Below are 15,149 nucleotides of genomic sequence, written 5' to 3' on the forward strand. Positions count from 1 at the left end.
GGACATCACTGGTATGCTTTAGTAGTGGCAGATATTAGAAAACAAAATACCTCAGGATTCTTTTTGATAGCACTTCAGATGGTTCATACAGAGATGAAGTGTGTGAGTCAATCAGCTATGTCCATGTAGAAGGGGCTAGAGCTGAAATGGACGGCTGCTGAGCTCACAGAAGATACCTTGAGACAACTGGGTCATTGTTTCACGAACCTCTGTAGTCAGTGATATAGGAGTGCTTGTATGTGGCCAGTATTCACAGTTCATACAAAAATCAAAGAGATTAGTGCCTCCTGGAAGTAATTCTTTGAACCTTGTGGAATTTGCTCTTTTGGAAATGTTTCTTCATATGTGACGTTTTCTGGAACTTTGGAAGAATTTTATTCATTCTTCTTAATCTCACCTCATCGTTGGAAAAAGCTGCAGGAAGACTTTTTGGACAATATGGAATTCTCATTTTGAAGGTAGATGCAGTAAAGCTAGATTTTGAAAAGTTAATGTCAACTTTGAAGTACTTTGTGCTCCAAAGAAAATGTGGATACGTGGATTAACTTAGATTTTGTCTTCTGCTAGCACAGTTTTTCTCTTCTGAATTATTATTTTTTTCCTGGTGTAGAATTTTGGATGAGGTTAATCACATAGAAATGTATTTGCAAATAGCTGGAGTCTGCCTTGAATAAAGTACAGTGAAACACCAAGCTTTAAAGCTCTTCTTCGAAGATAAGTGCACAGAAATTTTGGTGAAGGCTATTTACTGTGTAAAAGAGAAAATGTAAGGAAATGGACATTTACATAGAAAAAAAGAATCAGATTTTGAAGAAGAGTGCCAGAAGAAACAACAAAAGATGCTGATCTTACAGTGCCTGGGGAAATGAAAACAGCAGTGTTGAACGCCCCAGTCATTTTCACCAAGAACGGGACGCTTGTTCTAAAGCAATGGATCAGATAATGTCTGTGTTCACAATTATTTAGCCATTTTCTCTGATTTTGCAGAAGAAATAGTTGAGAAGTGGAAATTTCTTGACCCCAGAGGCATTTGTAAACGGTTTGAATGTATCTCGAAAAAACAAAGGCGGCAGTACTACTACATTTTTTGGAATTTAATGTTAAGTGAGATTTTTATGACTCTCTGACAAACTTATCTTTATGTCTAATATTTTCCCAAAATATTTAAGTATCTTTGGCTTCATTTGAAAAAACATTTCTAAATTAAAATTAATAAAGTGTGTTTTATCATCAATTATGACAGATCTGGCTATATTCTTTATAGAACATAAGCATACAAAGATCAACTTTGACAAAGTTCTTGACCTTTTTGAAGTTAAGGCTCAAAATAGCAAATATTATTATTCATTACTGTAACAAACTAATATGTAGATATGTTATTTCCCTTTTTCAAAAACACGTTAATATGACTCCATTGCTTTTTCCTTTTTTATACTATAATGTTTATTTTACTTAAAAAGTGGCAGAGTTATTCATATAAAGTTAAATAAAAGAAAACTTTTAATGTCTGCGTTTCTTTTTAGGCTGTTACCATTATTCATTTCTTTTTTTTCTTTTTTTTTTTTAGATTTCTTAATTTTTCCTTTTTATCCCCAAAGACCCCCCCATACATAGATGTATATTCTTAGCTGTGGGTCCTCCTAGCTGTGGCATGTGGGACGCCGCCGCAGCATGGCCCGATGAGCGGTGCCATGTCCGCGCCCAGGACTCGAACAGGCAAAAGCCTGGGCCGCCACAGACCAGGGCGCAAACCCAACCACTTGGCCACGGGGCCAGCCCCATTTCTTTTCTTTCTTTTTTTTTCAAATTGGCACCTGAGCTAACATCTGTTGCCAGTCTTTTTTTTCTTCTTCTTCTCCCAAAGCCCCCCAGTACATAGTTGTGTATCTTTAGTTGTGGGTCCTTCTAGCTGTGGCATGTGGGACCCCGCCTCAGCATGGCCTGACGAGCGGTGCCACGTCGGTGCCCAGGATTCGAACTGGCGAAACCCTGGGCCGCTGAAGCGGAGCGCACATGAACTTACTACTCGGCCACGGGGCTGGCCCCTATTCATTTCATTTTATTATTATTACTGAAAATAATTTTGTCCTACAGGGAGGAGGGTGTTAAAAAGCGATCCTATCTCGTGTCAGATACTCCAAATATACGCTGGCCACAGAGACGGCGAGGAGGGTGCTTGGGGGCAGGCAGGGCTGTGGTACCGGGTGTCTCTCAAAGTCGCGATGGTAGATGGGAGATGGTTTTAGAAGGTGTATTTTGGAAATCCATGAAAATTATTTGAACAATATTTTGGGTAAATTTGCCAATATTTAGAAATAAGTGGTTTTTTTTTAAGGAGAAAATTACTCTTTTGAAAATCTAGTATCACTGTGACAGCGTCTTAGGTATTTGATTCTAGACAGCTGAGAAGTAATACCCAGTTTATGAGCCAGCGGTTCGCTCTGTCGTCATGTTTGGTCTCTCAGGGGAAGAACCTTGAGAACTCGATATTTACTTCTCAGTCACACGCCTCTTAAGCCCTTCAGTTAAGATATTCCTAATTCTTAACTAACTCTTTTCTAGAAAATGCATTTTGCAGTACAGCTGTCCTGTACTTTTAAAGTCAACTCTTCTATTTTAAACATGAAATCATGCAGCCAATTAAAAAATTATCTAGTGAGTTGCTAATAGAACCTTCAGCAACAGATAGAAAAGTTTGGAAATTAAAAATTTTAAAGTTCAAACTGCTTGACTTGCACATTTAGGTTCATAGATATTTACACCTTTTTTCTACTTCCAGACAGTAATTTACTTTGTTGGGCTGCTCAAAATATAATAACAATAGACACTTCACTCTGGATGCAAATATGGATGCAAAAAATTTGAAAAGACTCGGGGGTCTTTTCAAAACCCCTCCTTCAGAACCCATTCTTTTCTCTGAACTAGGATACCTGTTGTAGAAGGGGACTTTTGTGTTGTCTCTCAAGCCTGCAGAGGACATGGCAGTTGCTGACACTCTTCACAGACCCTCCAGTGGGACCAGCCGAAGACCGCCCAGGGCAGGGCTGGCCATGATGGCCGGCCTTGGTGCTCAGCGTCGGCAGGAGCTGCAGGGTTCACTTTGACCTGGGTCATTAAATTGTTATTGTGCAAGTTGGGAGATAGGAATAGCTGTCGTTTCACGAGCAAATTTGCCCATAAAAGAAAAAACATTGAAACATGTTTTATTGTTAATACTGTTTGTAGCATTAATAGATATAAAGAAATGAGTTCTATTTTCTAGATTAGTGGTTTTCAAATTTTTCTGGACTCAGGATTGCTTTACGTTTGTAAAAATTGTTGAGAACCTCAAAGTGCTTTTATGCAGGTAAATATTAAAACTGAGGATTAAATATTCATTTCAAATCACAATAATAAATCATGACATGTTATAAGTTATTTTATGAAAAATAAGTATATTTACAAAATAAAAAACTTAGAATAATGACATTGTTTTACATGTTTGCAAATCTCTTTAATGTCTTGCTTAATAGAAGACAGCTGGATTCTCATCTGCTTTTGCATTCAATCAATTTGCAATATGTTATTTTCCTTGAAGCATTTGAAGAAAATCTGAGTTCACACGGATATGTATTTGGAAAAGAGAAGAGGACTTTAATAGCCTTTTCAGATAATTTTGGATGTTCTTTGATGCAACACTAGAACTTAACAAGTGGTAGTTTCTTTCTTGCTTGCTTTCTTCTTCTTTTTTTTTTTTTTTTTTGCTGGGGAAGATTTGCCCTGAGGTAACATCTATGGCCAATCTTACTCTTTTTTTGCTTGAGGAAAATTAGCTCTGAGCTAACATCTGTGCCAGTCTTCCTCTACTTTATATATGGGATGCCTCCACAGCATGGCTGATGAGTGTAGTGGGTTGTACCTGGGATCTGAACCTGTGACCTGGGCCGCTGAAGCAGAGCATGCAGAACTTTAACCATTTGGCCATGGGGTCGGCCCTGTTTTTTGTGTTTTTTTTTTTAAATAGCTAGGCTTTTTTGTTTTTTTTTAAACTAGGAAAGATTTACCTTGAGCTGACTTCTGTTGCCAATTTTCCTCTTTTTTTTCTTCCCCGAAGTCCCAGTACATAGTTGTATATCTAGTTGTAAGTCCTTCTAGTTCTTCTATGTGAGCCGCTGCCACAGCACGGCTGCTGACAGACGAGTGGTGTGGTTCTGCACCCGGGAACTGAACCTGGCGCACCAAAGTGGAGCACGCTGAACTTTAACTGCTAGGCTGTCAGGGCCAGCTCAACAAGTGGTAGTTTCTTAAAGGTTAGTTACAGTGTGGTGTCTGAAGCCGTTTCAATGAACTCTTCATTCTCTGTTCCATTAAAATCTATTGATGTATCTTGTACCCTTGATGGATCTTTTATCCATGTGTGATATTGTAATATAATGCGTAGGTTATTTGAAAAATGCTGATCTCTTGAGATTTCCAAATGTTAAAACATTTCATTGTATAGTATGACATTCACATTTGCTAATATCATCATTGCTGTCATCTGAAAAGTCTTTAAGTATTGGGAAACTCTCAAGCTCCTGGTAGTGGACACAAGTTTTCCTAAATAGTAATTTTTACTTATAAGTTTGAGTTTTTCTCATTCGCCACAATACTGTTACTTATTTTCCTTGAAGTGACAAGACTCACTTCATTCATTTTCAAGAAAATGTCTGCCAAATAGCCAAGACTGAATAACTAGTTTGCCTGGCAGTTCTTTCAAGTTAAAATGAAGTTTCATGACCGGACGGCTAATTCGGCTTACACCTCAAGCAGTGGCCCAGATCTTTTCCTAGAGCCTTGTGCCTGGTGCTTTATTCGTATTGCCCAATTCATCACGCAGACTATTACAATAATGTGTCCTCAAGGTGGTGATTGAATAGAATTAATAATTTTTACTGTGTCGTCAGGGACATTCTTCAGTGAAAATGGTTTTTTTCCTGCTAATGCAGGAAGGTGAAAGACATGGTGACTCCTAGCACAGCTGGGGGCTACTGCCTTGACCTCTGCTGAGGCACCAGCAGCGCTTCTGTGCTGTCAGGGCAAATGGTAACCCCGCTGTTGCAGGGTAACCTGGAGATTCAAAACAGCTCTTCAGTGTTTTGAATATTTCAGCATCTCTTGTATTTTGTTGCCAATGATTCACGTATTCACGTAGATCCTCTTTGATGATTCAGTGTACTGAGTAACAGACAGATACAAACAAAACAGCAAGTCCGTTGTTCTGGAGATTCACCCATTTGTAAGGCAAAAGTGTGATTCTTCAGATGAGTCTCATGCTGCAGCTACAGCTTTAATCAGATGAGTTCCTGTGTTGTCGCAAGGTGACGGTGCTGAGGTTTTGTTTTTCTGACTTTTCCTCCAGTAGGCATTCAGCAGTATCAACTGTAAAACTCTCGGCTGGTACGTGTGCTTCCCCAGCCAGTGCTGCGTGGCAGCCAACCCTATAAGATGCTTCTGGCTTTTGCATTTCTAGTTTGAAAAACAGTACAATACTATATAAAACAATATATTGTGACATAATAGAGCTTATCACATCTAAGTTTAAAATATTCAATTCCTTTTTCTTTATACTTTGAATGATTGGTCTCAAAATAACACTGCAACTTAACTGGCATCATAAATATTATTTAAAAAATGTTCCATTGCATAAGACACAAGATCAATTATTCATACTTATAAAGTTGAGAGAAATTTGGCTTTCATCATAACTTCATTTCTTATTTGTAATTTCACCCAGTTCCCCGGGAGTAGACCCTTCCATCCCTGAGTCAGAGGACTCTTGAAATGCCAGTTTCATTTTTTTTCAGCATTTTTAGATGTAGGCAGTGTTGTTGTAGGTTGGGAATGTTAGTCTTGAATCCCATTATAAGATAACAATTCATCCTTAAATTAGGAAAAAGTGTGTTATAAATGAATTTTGTTTTAGAATTAGATAAAATATTATTAAACTCTAAAATGAGTTTCAATTAAAATTAAAATTTTTATTTGAAAACTTGAAAATATTACTGTGAAACTAAAGGTACCCGGTCCCGTTGTGTTTCTGTGTAGGTTGCCAGGGAAAATTTGGGATTCAAAACAAGAACCTGTTGAACCATAATAAAGGCATAGAGGCTATAGCAGCAATCACCAGAGACAGCTAGTGAGAGCACAGTAGTAGTACTAAGAACAAACAATCCATGAAGACACACCTCTTCATACCCTAACCCTCTGTAGAATTAGAACACACAAGCCACATTCCATTAAGTGTCAGAGTGGTGATGTTATCACACATCGTGTAGCTTCTGGAAAGTTCCACCATACACTCAGAATGAAAGTGAAAAAGGCAAATAATGCTTAGCTTTCCTATGAAAACAGTTGGGAACTCAAGGACCCCCTGAAGGGTTCCCAGGGACCTCCTGTGGTCCCCTGGCCACTCTTAAAGAGCCACGCTTCTAGACGTTTGAATCCACCTTCAAAGAGCTTTAAAAGTCACCTCAGAAAATCACTGTACATCTTTTACGTTTTGCAGCTCTAAAGCAGGTATGATAATTCCACATTAAGATCCTCCTCATCCAGGCCTTGTCTGGTGATTCTCATAGAGTTAACTCTGATATCTTTTGTCATGTCATATTGATAAGGGCGAGGGTAAGAAAGTGGAAGAATGGTGGGTACTTTGATTACATGACATAAGTTGATTAATTAATTAATTGTTTTAGTTGGAGAAGAAATGTATAATCTTGGTTCAAGGCTAGGCTTTATTGGTGTAGAACCATGTCCCTAATTCCCTGACTGAGTTTATGACTGGAGAGAGTGAAGATTTGGATAAGAACATTGATCTTCTCTATCTAGGGTCTTGCTGCTGGGGCTTAACTGCTAGACTGTCACAGGACGGAGGTCTTGGCTTCCTCCCAGGTGGCAAGGATAACACGGGGGTGTGTCCTCCCCTCGGAACACTGCTCACCTCTCCGGTCCTGATATCAGAGCTCTCGAACGTTGATTTAATGTGATAATTAGTTAGGAGTAACTTGCCCAGTAAACAAAGTGGATTTTACAGTATTGTGCTATTAAGATTGGAAAGTTGTTAAGTTATGAAATACTATATTTCTATGTAGTATAGTACTACATTTCTTTGATTCTAAGATGCACATTTTGGCACATTTTAACAACACTGAAATGAGAACGTGTTTTTCAATCAAACATGCATCAGTTTAACTGGTGGCATCTTTTTTTTCCATTTTTGTGAAATAGTATCAGTTTCTGTTTTATCTTTGAAATGTTATCTTCAAATATATTTCTTTCGATGTAATTATAAATACCTATTTCATAAGGAAGACTACGGTATATTTCACTCTTTAATGGTTTCTGTATTTTTCTTCTAAAAAAAAATAACAGAATCTGGCAATAATTTATATATGTATTTTTTCTGAAGTGTGCACTTCCACATTAAGCGCTTCATGGCAAATAGAAAATTAACATTAAATTATATTTCAGTAAATTCTTTAAAAGTTTGCTTTCCTTTTTTAAAAATCTCTTTTGCTGCTTCTGTTTTAAATTTGATATTGAGTATTTAATTCTGTTTGTAATAGGTTTATTTTAGGACAGTGGAACTTATAGAAGAACCTATAAAAGGGTCTCCTGGTCTGAGTTTCTACTTCAAAATTAATGGGCTTCCCATATTTCTGAAAGGCTCCAACTGGATCCCAGCAGATTCATTCCAGGATCGAGTAACCTCTGACTTGTGAGTGATCATCTTTCTTTTCTTCCTTGTGCTATATTTGTTCTTTTTGTTCCTCTTTTTATTAACAGTCCCACAAAGCTTAAGAATTACCCGTTTTTACTTTCTTTAGTTCCAGTGGAAGGAACTGAGAGGTAATACAGAATTCTAGAATTTTGGAAACTTTAGAATGAAAAAAATTTTTAAATAATATATTCCATTCTAATGAACTATAGATAGTCTTACAGCTAAACTGAGACTGCTGAAACCATCCAATTTTGAGAAAGCTATTGTATATTTTCTCTGGAGGAACAAGGAAATTACTAATGCACATTCAGGGTTAGTCTCTGAAAAAAATAATTTGGCTTTTTCAGTTTTTGAAAAGTACCTTAAATATTTTTGTGCATGCTTTTAAAAAAATGGGAACCCATATGTACCTCTTCATGCTAAGATATTTGCATGTTCTTTTACTTTTCCTTAATACAAAAACCTAAAAAAATCTTTAAAATTCTAGATCTGGAAAAAAATTTAAAGTATTTTTCTGAAGCTTTGAGAATAGAACTTTACAAGAAAATTATATTTCCTGATTGAGTTTATAAACTATCATCTTTGTAATAGTGAAAATAAACATATTTAACTTACTTACAAATGTATAAATATGCACTGTGGCATATTATTTGATGCTTAGAACGTAGATGTGGTTGGTAACTAAACTCTAATTTTGCCAAAAGTTGTAGGAGTTTTCTTTTACTTCAGAATGTGTGTATCGTTTTGAAGTTCATATGAAAATGGAATTATTCTCCAGACGCAGACAAAGACAGTTTGCTGTCTCTTTCCTTTTCAAATGCTCCTCTTCTCTCCTGGCTGGTTTCGGTGGTGGCTGTTTGTCACAGCTGGTCCAGTTACTGACCCTGCCTATGGGTGCCTTTGCTGGAAAAGCAGTGCTCTGGGTCCCCGCCAGCCTGCTATTGGGTTTCCTCCTTCCTTTTTGGATGCTATTTGGAGATGGATGGTACATGCTCTCAAAGAGGCTGCAAATTTCTAGATTTTCCTGAGGGTAATGTGAATAGAAATTGGAAAAGCAGAAAGGAAATTTACTAGAGAAACAAGTACAGGACTGGAGAAATTGTAAAAAAGGAGATAATTGTCAGTGAGGTACTAATATTCAAACTTTGATTTTCATCTTACAGTTTGCAATGGTTATCTAAAATTAGCACATACTTTCCGAGGTATACAACTGTATTTTTCTATAGGAATAACTTTAAGACAAAAGTTTAGTTTTAAAAATAGTATAATAACATTACTGAAAATTTAGAAAGAAAAGATATCACCCATAATTTTTCTAGGTTTGTTTATTTTATGTGGTTATAGTTAATAAATATATAATTTTGTCTCACTTTCTTCACTTAGCATTAAATCCAAACCATCCTAATTTTAAAATGTGTTTTTCTATGTGTTTGCTAACCACAATGTGTTTTATAAATCTTTTTTTTTTTAACATTTTCAAATTTTCAGATTAGCATTTGTTTTAAAAACTTCTTTATAGATTGCGCCTCCTTCTGCAGTCTGCTGTGGATGCGAACATGAACACTCTCCGGGTGTGGGGAGGAGGGGTCTATGAGCAGGACAAGTTCTACGAGCTCTGTGATGAACTGGGGATAATGGTGAGTGGCTGGCAGCATTTATTTGTTGGTGGGTCACTGTAGCCTCAGTTGGACCTCTGATGCTCTGAATGGGCGATATTGCTCACTCCTTCTTGTCTCAGAGCCAGGCATGATGTTGCATTTTTTTGTGAAGGAATAAATGACATCTTGCAAACCCAGAGCCGTAGCTGATAGCAAACATCATAATTATTTGATTATTTTTAAATGATAGACATTCTATATATTAGTTTAGTTATATCTAAGTATATATCTATCTACATTTTCTTTGTAATTTTCTTTGTGATATGAGGGTTTGCATAAAAAATAAAATATTTAAAAATTTTAACCGTAAGGAGATCTATCAAGAACTAGAGAGAGGAAAAATAGTCAATAAAGAAAAAATGTGCTTAATACTGTTAAGTACTCCAAAATTTATTTGTTTCCAGATATTTTTTGATTTCTCCTTTAATTTCTTCAATGATCCATTGCTTGTTCAATAGCATATTGTTTAGTCTCCACATCTTTGTCCCTTTCTCAGCTTTTTTCTTGTAATTAATTTCTAGCTTTATAGCATTATGATTGGAGAAGATGCTTGTTATTATTTCAATTTTTTTAAGTTTATAGAGGCTTGCCTTGTTTCCCAACATATGGTCTATCCTTGAGAATGTTCCATGTGCACTTGAGAAGAATGTGTATTCTGCTGTTTTTGGATGAAGTGTTCTATATATGCTTATTAAGTCCAACTGTTTTAGCTTTTCGTTTAGCTCCACTGTTTTCTTGTTGATTTTCTGTCTGGATGATCTGTCCATTGATGTGAGTGGGGTGTTGAGGTCCCCTATTATTATTGTGTTCTTTTTAATATCTTCTTTTAGGTCTGTTAATAGTTGCTTTATGAACTTCGGTGCTCCTGTGTTGGGTGCATAGATATTTATAAGCATTATTTCTTCTTGATGGAGTGTCCCTTTGATCGTTATATACTGCCCCTCTTTGTCTCTCTTTACCTGCCTTATCTTGAAGTCTACTTCGTCTGATATAAGTATTGCGACACTTGCTTTCTTTTGTTTGCCATTAGCTTGGAGTATCCTCTTCCACCCCTTCACTCTGAGCCTGTATTTGTCATTGGGGCGGAGATGTGTTTCCTGGAGGCAACAAATTGTTGGATCGTGTTCTTTAATCCGTCTTGCCACTCTGTGTCTTTTATTGGAGAGTTCAATCCATTTATGTTTAGGGTGATTATTGACGTATGAGGCCTTAATGCTGTCGTTCTGTCACTGGTTTTCTGGTTTTCTTGCATTTGCTTTGTTTCTCGTCCTGTGTGTTTTGGTCTACCCATTGATTACTGCAGTTTCTTATGCTGTGTTTCTTAGGTTTTTCCTTATTTATTTTTTGTGTCTCTGTTCTGCTTTTTAGTTTAGTGGCTACCCTGAAGTTTGTATTCAGAATCTTGTGGATAACAGTCCATTTTCTGATGGCCACCTATTTCCATAGTCAAAACTGATTCAGTCCCTTTCCTCCTTCCCTCCTAAGTTGTTTTTCTCATATCTTATTCCAACTTGTGTTGTGAGTTTGTGGTTAAAGTGACAAGATTGTCTTTGTTTTTGGTGTTTTCCTTCCCTTTATCCTAGTGCTATAGTTGAAGATTTGCTATCCTATTCTGATTCTCTCTGTCTGTCTCCTTACTCTGTGTTTTGTGACCCCTTTCTCCCTTTTTTCCTTTTTTCAGGTATGAGGGCATTCTTGAGGATTTCTTGTGGGGGGGGGTGGGGGCGGGTCTCATGGCTACGAAGTCCCTGAGCTTACTTCCAGATAAGTAAACTGACATGTGGAGAGGCTCCATAACTTGCCCAAGCTCACAGAGCAGATGTGTGGTGCAATCGGATTCTGACTCAGGCTGACTGATTCGGGCCGAGCTCAGCTACTGCGTCATAACGGCCTCCCTAGAAAGGGACTGTCTGGTTTCATTAGTAGAATGCCCGTGTTGTGGTCCTTTTGGCCATGCAAAGTTAATTCCTTTATAAACAAGGTGTTTCTTAACAGTCTGGTCCATCTCTCAATACCAAATTCCAGGTGAAGATTAGGGTGAATTAGGAATGAGGAGGGGGAAACTCCTGCTTTTGAAATTTCATATTCCCCTCAACACACACACACTGTTTTCTTATTTAACTTCCCCTTTCTTCTCTTTATTCTCTGCCCACCTAGTGTCTTCTCTTCTCAGGTTTCCCTGTGGCCCTGGAGCACCATAAGGCCTGTGCCTGCCTTTCCCAGACCTCACGCACAGCAGTGCTCCAGTGATCTTACCCATCCCATCCGGCTAACTTGGGTTTCGTTTGCATTAAAGAGAGTCCCCTAAATTCAGAAGGAAGAATTTCTCTCTGTGTGATCAAATCTGTGGAAGTGCCTTATTGCCTTCTGTTTGACTTGATAGGTGTGGCAGGACTTCATGTTTGCCTGTGCCCTTTATCCAGCTGGTCAGGGTTTCGTGGACTCCGTGAGAGCAGAAGTTGCTTACCAGGTACGTTATCACTGTTCTAAGAAGGAAGATGCTTATGTTGCAGTTCTGCCTTTTGTTAAACCGCTCCTGCTTACTTTTTGTTTTCTCTTTACTAAATCCCATGAAAAACCACAGTCAGGTAATTGACTCCCTAGATGACTACACCCAGTCTCATGGCTTTAAGACCACCTACGTCTTGATGAACCCAGCCCTGGTGGTCTAGTGGTTAAGACCCAGTGCTCTCACTGCCGTGGCTGGGGTCCTGTCCTGGTCAGGGAACCACACCACTCGCCTGTGGATTGTCATACTGTGGTGGCTGTGTGTTGTTGTGATGCTGAAAGCTGTACTACAGGTATTTCAAATTCCCTCAGGATCATCTCTGGTGGACAGGTTTCAGTGGAGCTCCCAGAATAAGATAGACTAGGAAGAAGGACCTGGCCACCCACTTCCAAACAAATTGGCCATGAAAACCCTGTGAACAGCAACAGAGTGTTGTTTGCTAGAGCACCACTAGATGAGAGGATGGTGCAACAAGACTGAGCAGGGCTCTGCTTTGCTGCCCACAGGGTCACTGTGAATCAGGACTGACTCAGTGGCACTAACAGTATGCTGGTGACCCCGGCTTGTCTACTGAGTTCCTGGTTCTTACATCCAGCTACCTTTGGTGCCTCCCCTTGGAGGTGTAATAGGCATCTCAACTGTAACGTGTCCAAACCAAACTTACATTATATTACTTTTCCCAAATTTGCTTTCCCTGCAGTTTTCCCCACCTCAATAAATGGCAATGCCAGCCTTTGAATTTCATTTCTCAGGTCAAAAATATGAAGTGATTCTTACACCTTGGTTTCTTTTGCATTCCACATGTACACACTTATATTTATATTTATAGATCTATAAATGCAAAGAAGTGAATCCTAACTCTGTCCATTGGAAAGGCCTAGAAACAATGGACAATGTAGTAATGTTGAGCCTCCTTATATTGAAATAATCCTTGCCGTTAAGAGAAGGGTTTCTTACAGAAATGGCTGATTCCAGGTCTGGGACAGGAAATATACTAGGTAATCCTGGAGCATTTTGACACACAGATAACAAAGAAGCTATCAAAGATGTGTCAAAAGAACTTGACGAGACTCCGATCAACCAAGAGTAGGACAATTTGGGATTTAATAAAGATAAGAATGTCAGTGGATTGAAATCCACCAAGTATGTTAATATCCAAGAGTTCATAATTTTAGTGTCTGTGGATGTGTATTTCTGTGAATAACCAAAAGAAATGCAAGCACGTGATTCTTGTAGCACTCAAGATAGTAGTTACTTTTGGAAGGAAGAAGGGACTGCAGTTAGGAAGCGGTGCATGAGGCTTCTTGGGGTGGTTGGTAAAGGTCTCTTCCTTGGTCTGGGTGGTGGTTATGAGGGTGATTGCCTTATAGTAGTTAAGTATCTTGTAATTTGTTTTCTGCATCTGTTTTATTTTTTTTTAAGAAAAAAGGTTTAAAAAGTGCATGTTGAATCATCCCTTGCTCAGAGCCCTGCACATAAACTTAAAGCTCCTCACCATGCACTATCCTGTCCTGTCTGCCGTTTCACCTCCGAGCACCGCGTTCCCCATCTGTCTGTGCCCAGGAACGGCTTCCCCGTCACCCTCCCTTGTGGATCGCCTCACTCATTCTCTTCTGGCCCCTCTTACCTTGAGCATGACTTTCTCTAGGAAAACCTTTCCATATCTGGAATTCTAGAGTAGATCCTTTGTCCTTTGTGACACACGTCACACTTTGAATGACTTGTTCAGTGTATTGTCACTCCTGCAAGCTTGTGATCTCGCTAAGGTCTTGGGCTTGTCCCCTCTGTATCCTCATGACCTGGCTGTGGATAGCTGGATGGATGGATGAATAACTTTTAGAGGTTTTAATTTTCTTTTATACAAATGACGAAAATATATCTATGCGCCTTCAATTCTTTTATGTATTATTAAAGAGAAGGAGAACTTTTCTTATGCAGAATTTGTTGAAATTTTAAAGTAAAGCTTACCATAAAATTCTAGATCAGATTGAAGTGTGTGTGTGGCATAGAGTCCCTGAAGCTTCTTCCCTCTTGACTGTTTGTATTTGTGTTTTCATCGGTACCATGAACATGCCAGGCACAGTTGTTAGCAGCCCTTACTTATCTGGGCCTATGCACAGGAAAATAAAGAAAATACTGTTTATAAGCCTGGTTTAGAAAAACACAAGACTTTAATTTTTTTTTGAGATGTATTTCTTTCTCTCTCTCTCCTTTTTTTTTGGTTGAGGGAGATTCACCCTGAGCTAACATCTGTTGCCAATCCTCATCCTTTTTTGCTTGAGGAAGATTAGCCCTAATATCTGTGCCAGTCTTCCCTCGTTTTGTATATGGGTTTCCTCCACAGCATGGCTGATGAGTGGTGTAGGTCCACGCCTGGGATCCAAACCCACCAACGGAGGCTACTGAAGTGGAATGCACTGAACTTAACCACTATCCCATTGGCCAACCCTGAGATGTGTCTCTTTAATACATCCTGCATGCATCTCTATTCTATGTATGAGTTACTTAGTCTCTTGAATGGAGACTACATTGAGAATATCAGCTGGGATCCATCACTGTAATCTTCCGTTACAGTGAAAGAGAAGCTATAAATGAGGTTGTATTGCTGAAACATGTTCCAAAAGAATTTCTCTTGACCGTTGGCTCATTCTGTTGTTCTCAAAGAGATGTAATTGCCCTCCTCTGCTGGGGCCCGTCTCCCAGTGTCAGAAGAACCGGATCCTTTGACCTTTATGTTGGGTGGCCCACAGTGAGCCCAGTTCCATGCAGCCCTCGATTTTCAAGGCTGGCAGCGTTTTCAGATAGATTCTCTCATTTCTTCTATGTGTAGATATATTCAGTAACTTGCTTAACCTTGCTTGATTTCTTGGAACATGATGTTGATAGTTATTTCAGGAGACATTCTCTTGATGAGCTGATTTTTTTTTTTCCTTTAGAATATTCCATATATTTATCTTTAGCTTCCAGAGTATCTCTGCTTCTCACTTGCTTTGTAAAGCAAAACTCTCTGGTCGTCCTTATAGTGGTGTTTGTTGTCTCTCATTTGTTTCTTTTTCTTTTTTTTAGAATTTCTTTTTATTTTATTTATTTATTCAGTGTTTTTTTAAATTGCAGTAACATTGGTTTATAACATTATATAAATTTCAGGTGTACATCATTATATTTCGATTTCTGTGTAGATTACATCATGTTCACCACCCGAAGACTAAGTACCATCCACACACATGTGCCTAATCACCCCTTT

The 15,149-nt window shown here is 38.4% G+C and overlaps 1 protein-coding gene across 3 annotated transcripts in view; it reads left to right on the top strand.

The window, feature by feature from the left end:
* The window catches only part of MANBA (mannosidase beta), a 120,724-nt gene that overhangs the window by 48,707 nt on the left and 56,868 nt on the right, over positions 1-15,149 (top strand). For all 3 annotated transcript variants that reach the window (XM_044766393.2, XM_044766394.2, XM_044766392.2), the window contains exons 8-10: positions 7,584-7,735; positions 9,258-9,375; positions 11,780-11,866. In XM_044766393.2, coding sequence (XP_044622328.2) covers positions 7,584-7,735; positions 9,258-9,375; positions 11,780-11,866 — 357 coding nt within the window. The remainder of the gene's footprint in view (positions 1-7,583; positions 7,736-9,257; positions 9,376-11,779; positions 11,867-15,149) is intronic.

The sequence above is a fragment of the Equus asinus genome, chromosome 3, assembly GCF_041296235.1.
Source record: "Equus asinus isolate D_3611 breed Donkey chromosome 3, EquAss-T2T_v2, whole genome shotgun sequence".
Classification (NCBI taxonomy): Eukaryota; Metazoa; Chordata; class Mammalia; order Perissodactyla; family Equidae; genus Equus; species Equus asinus.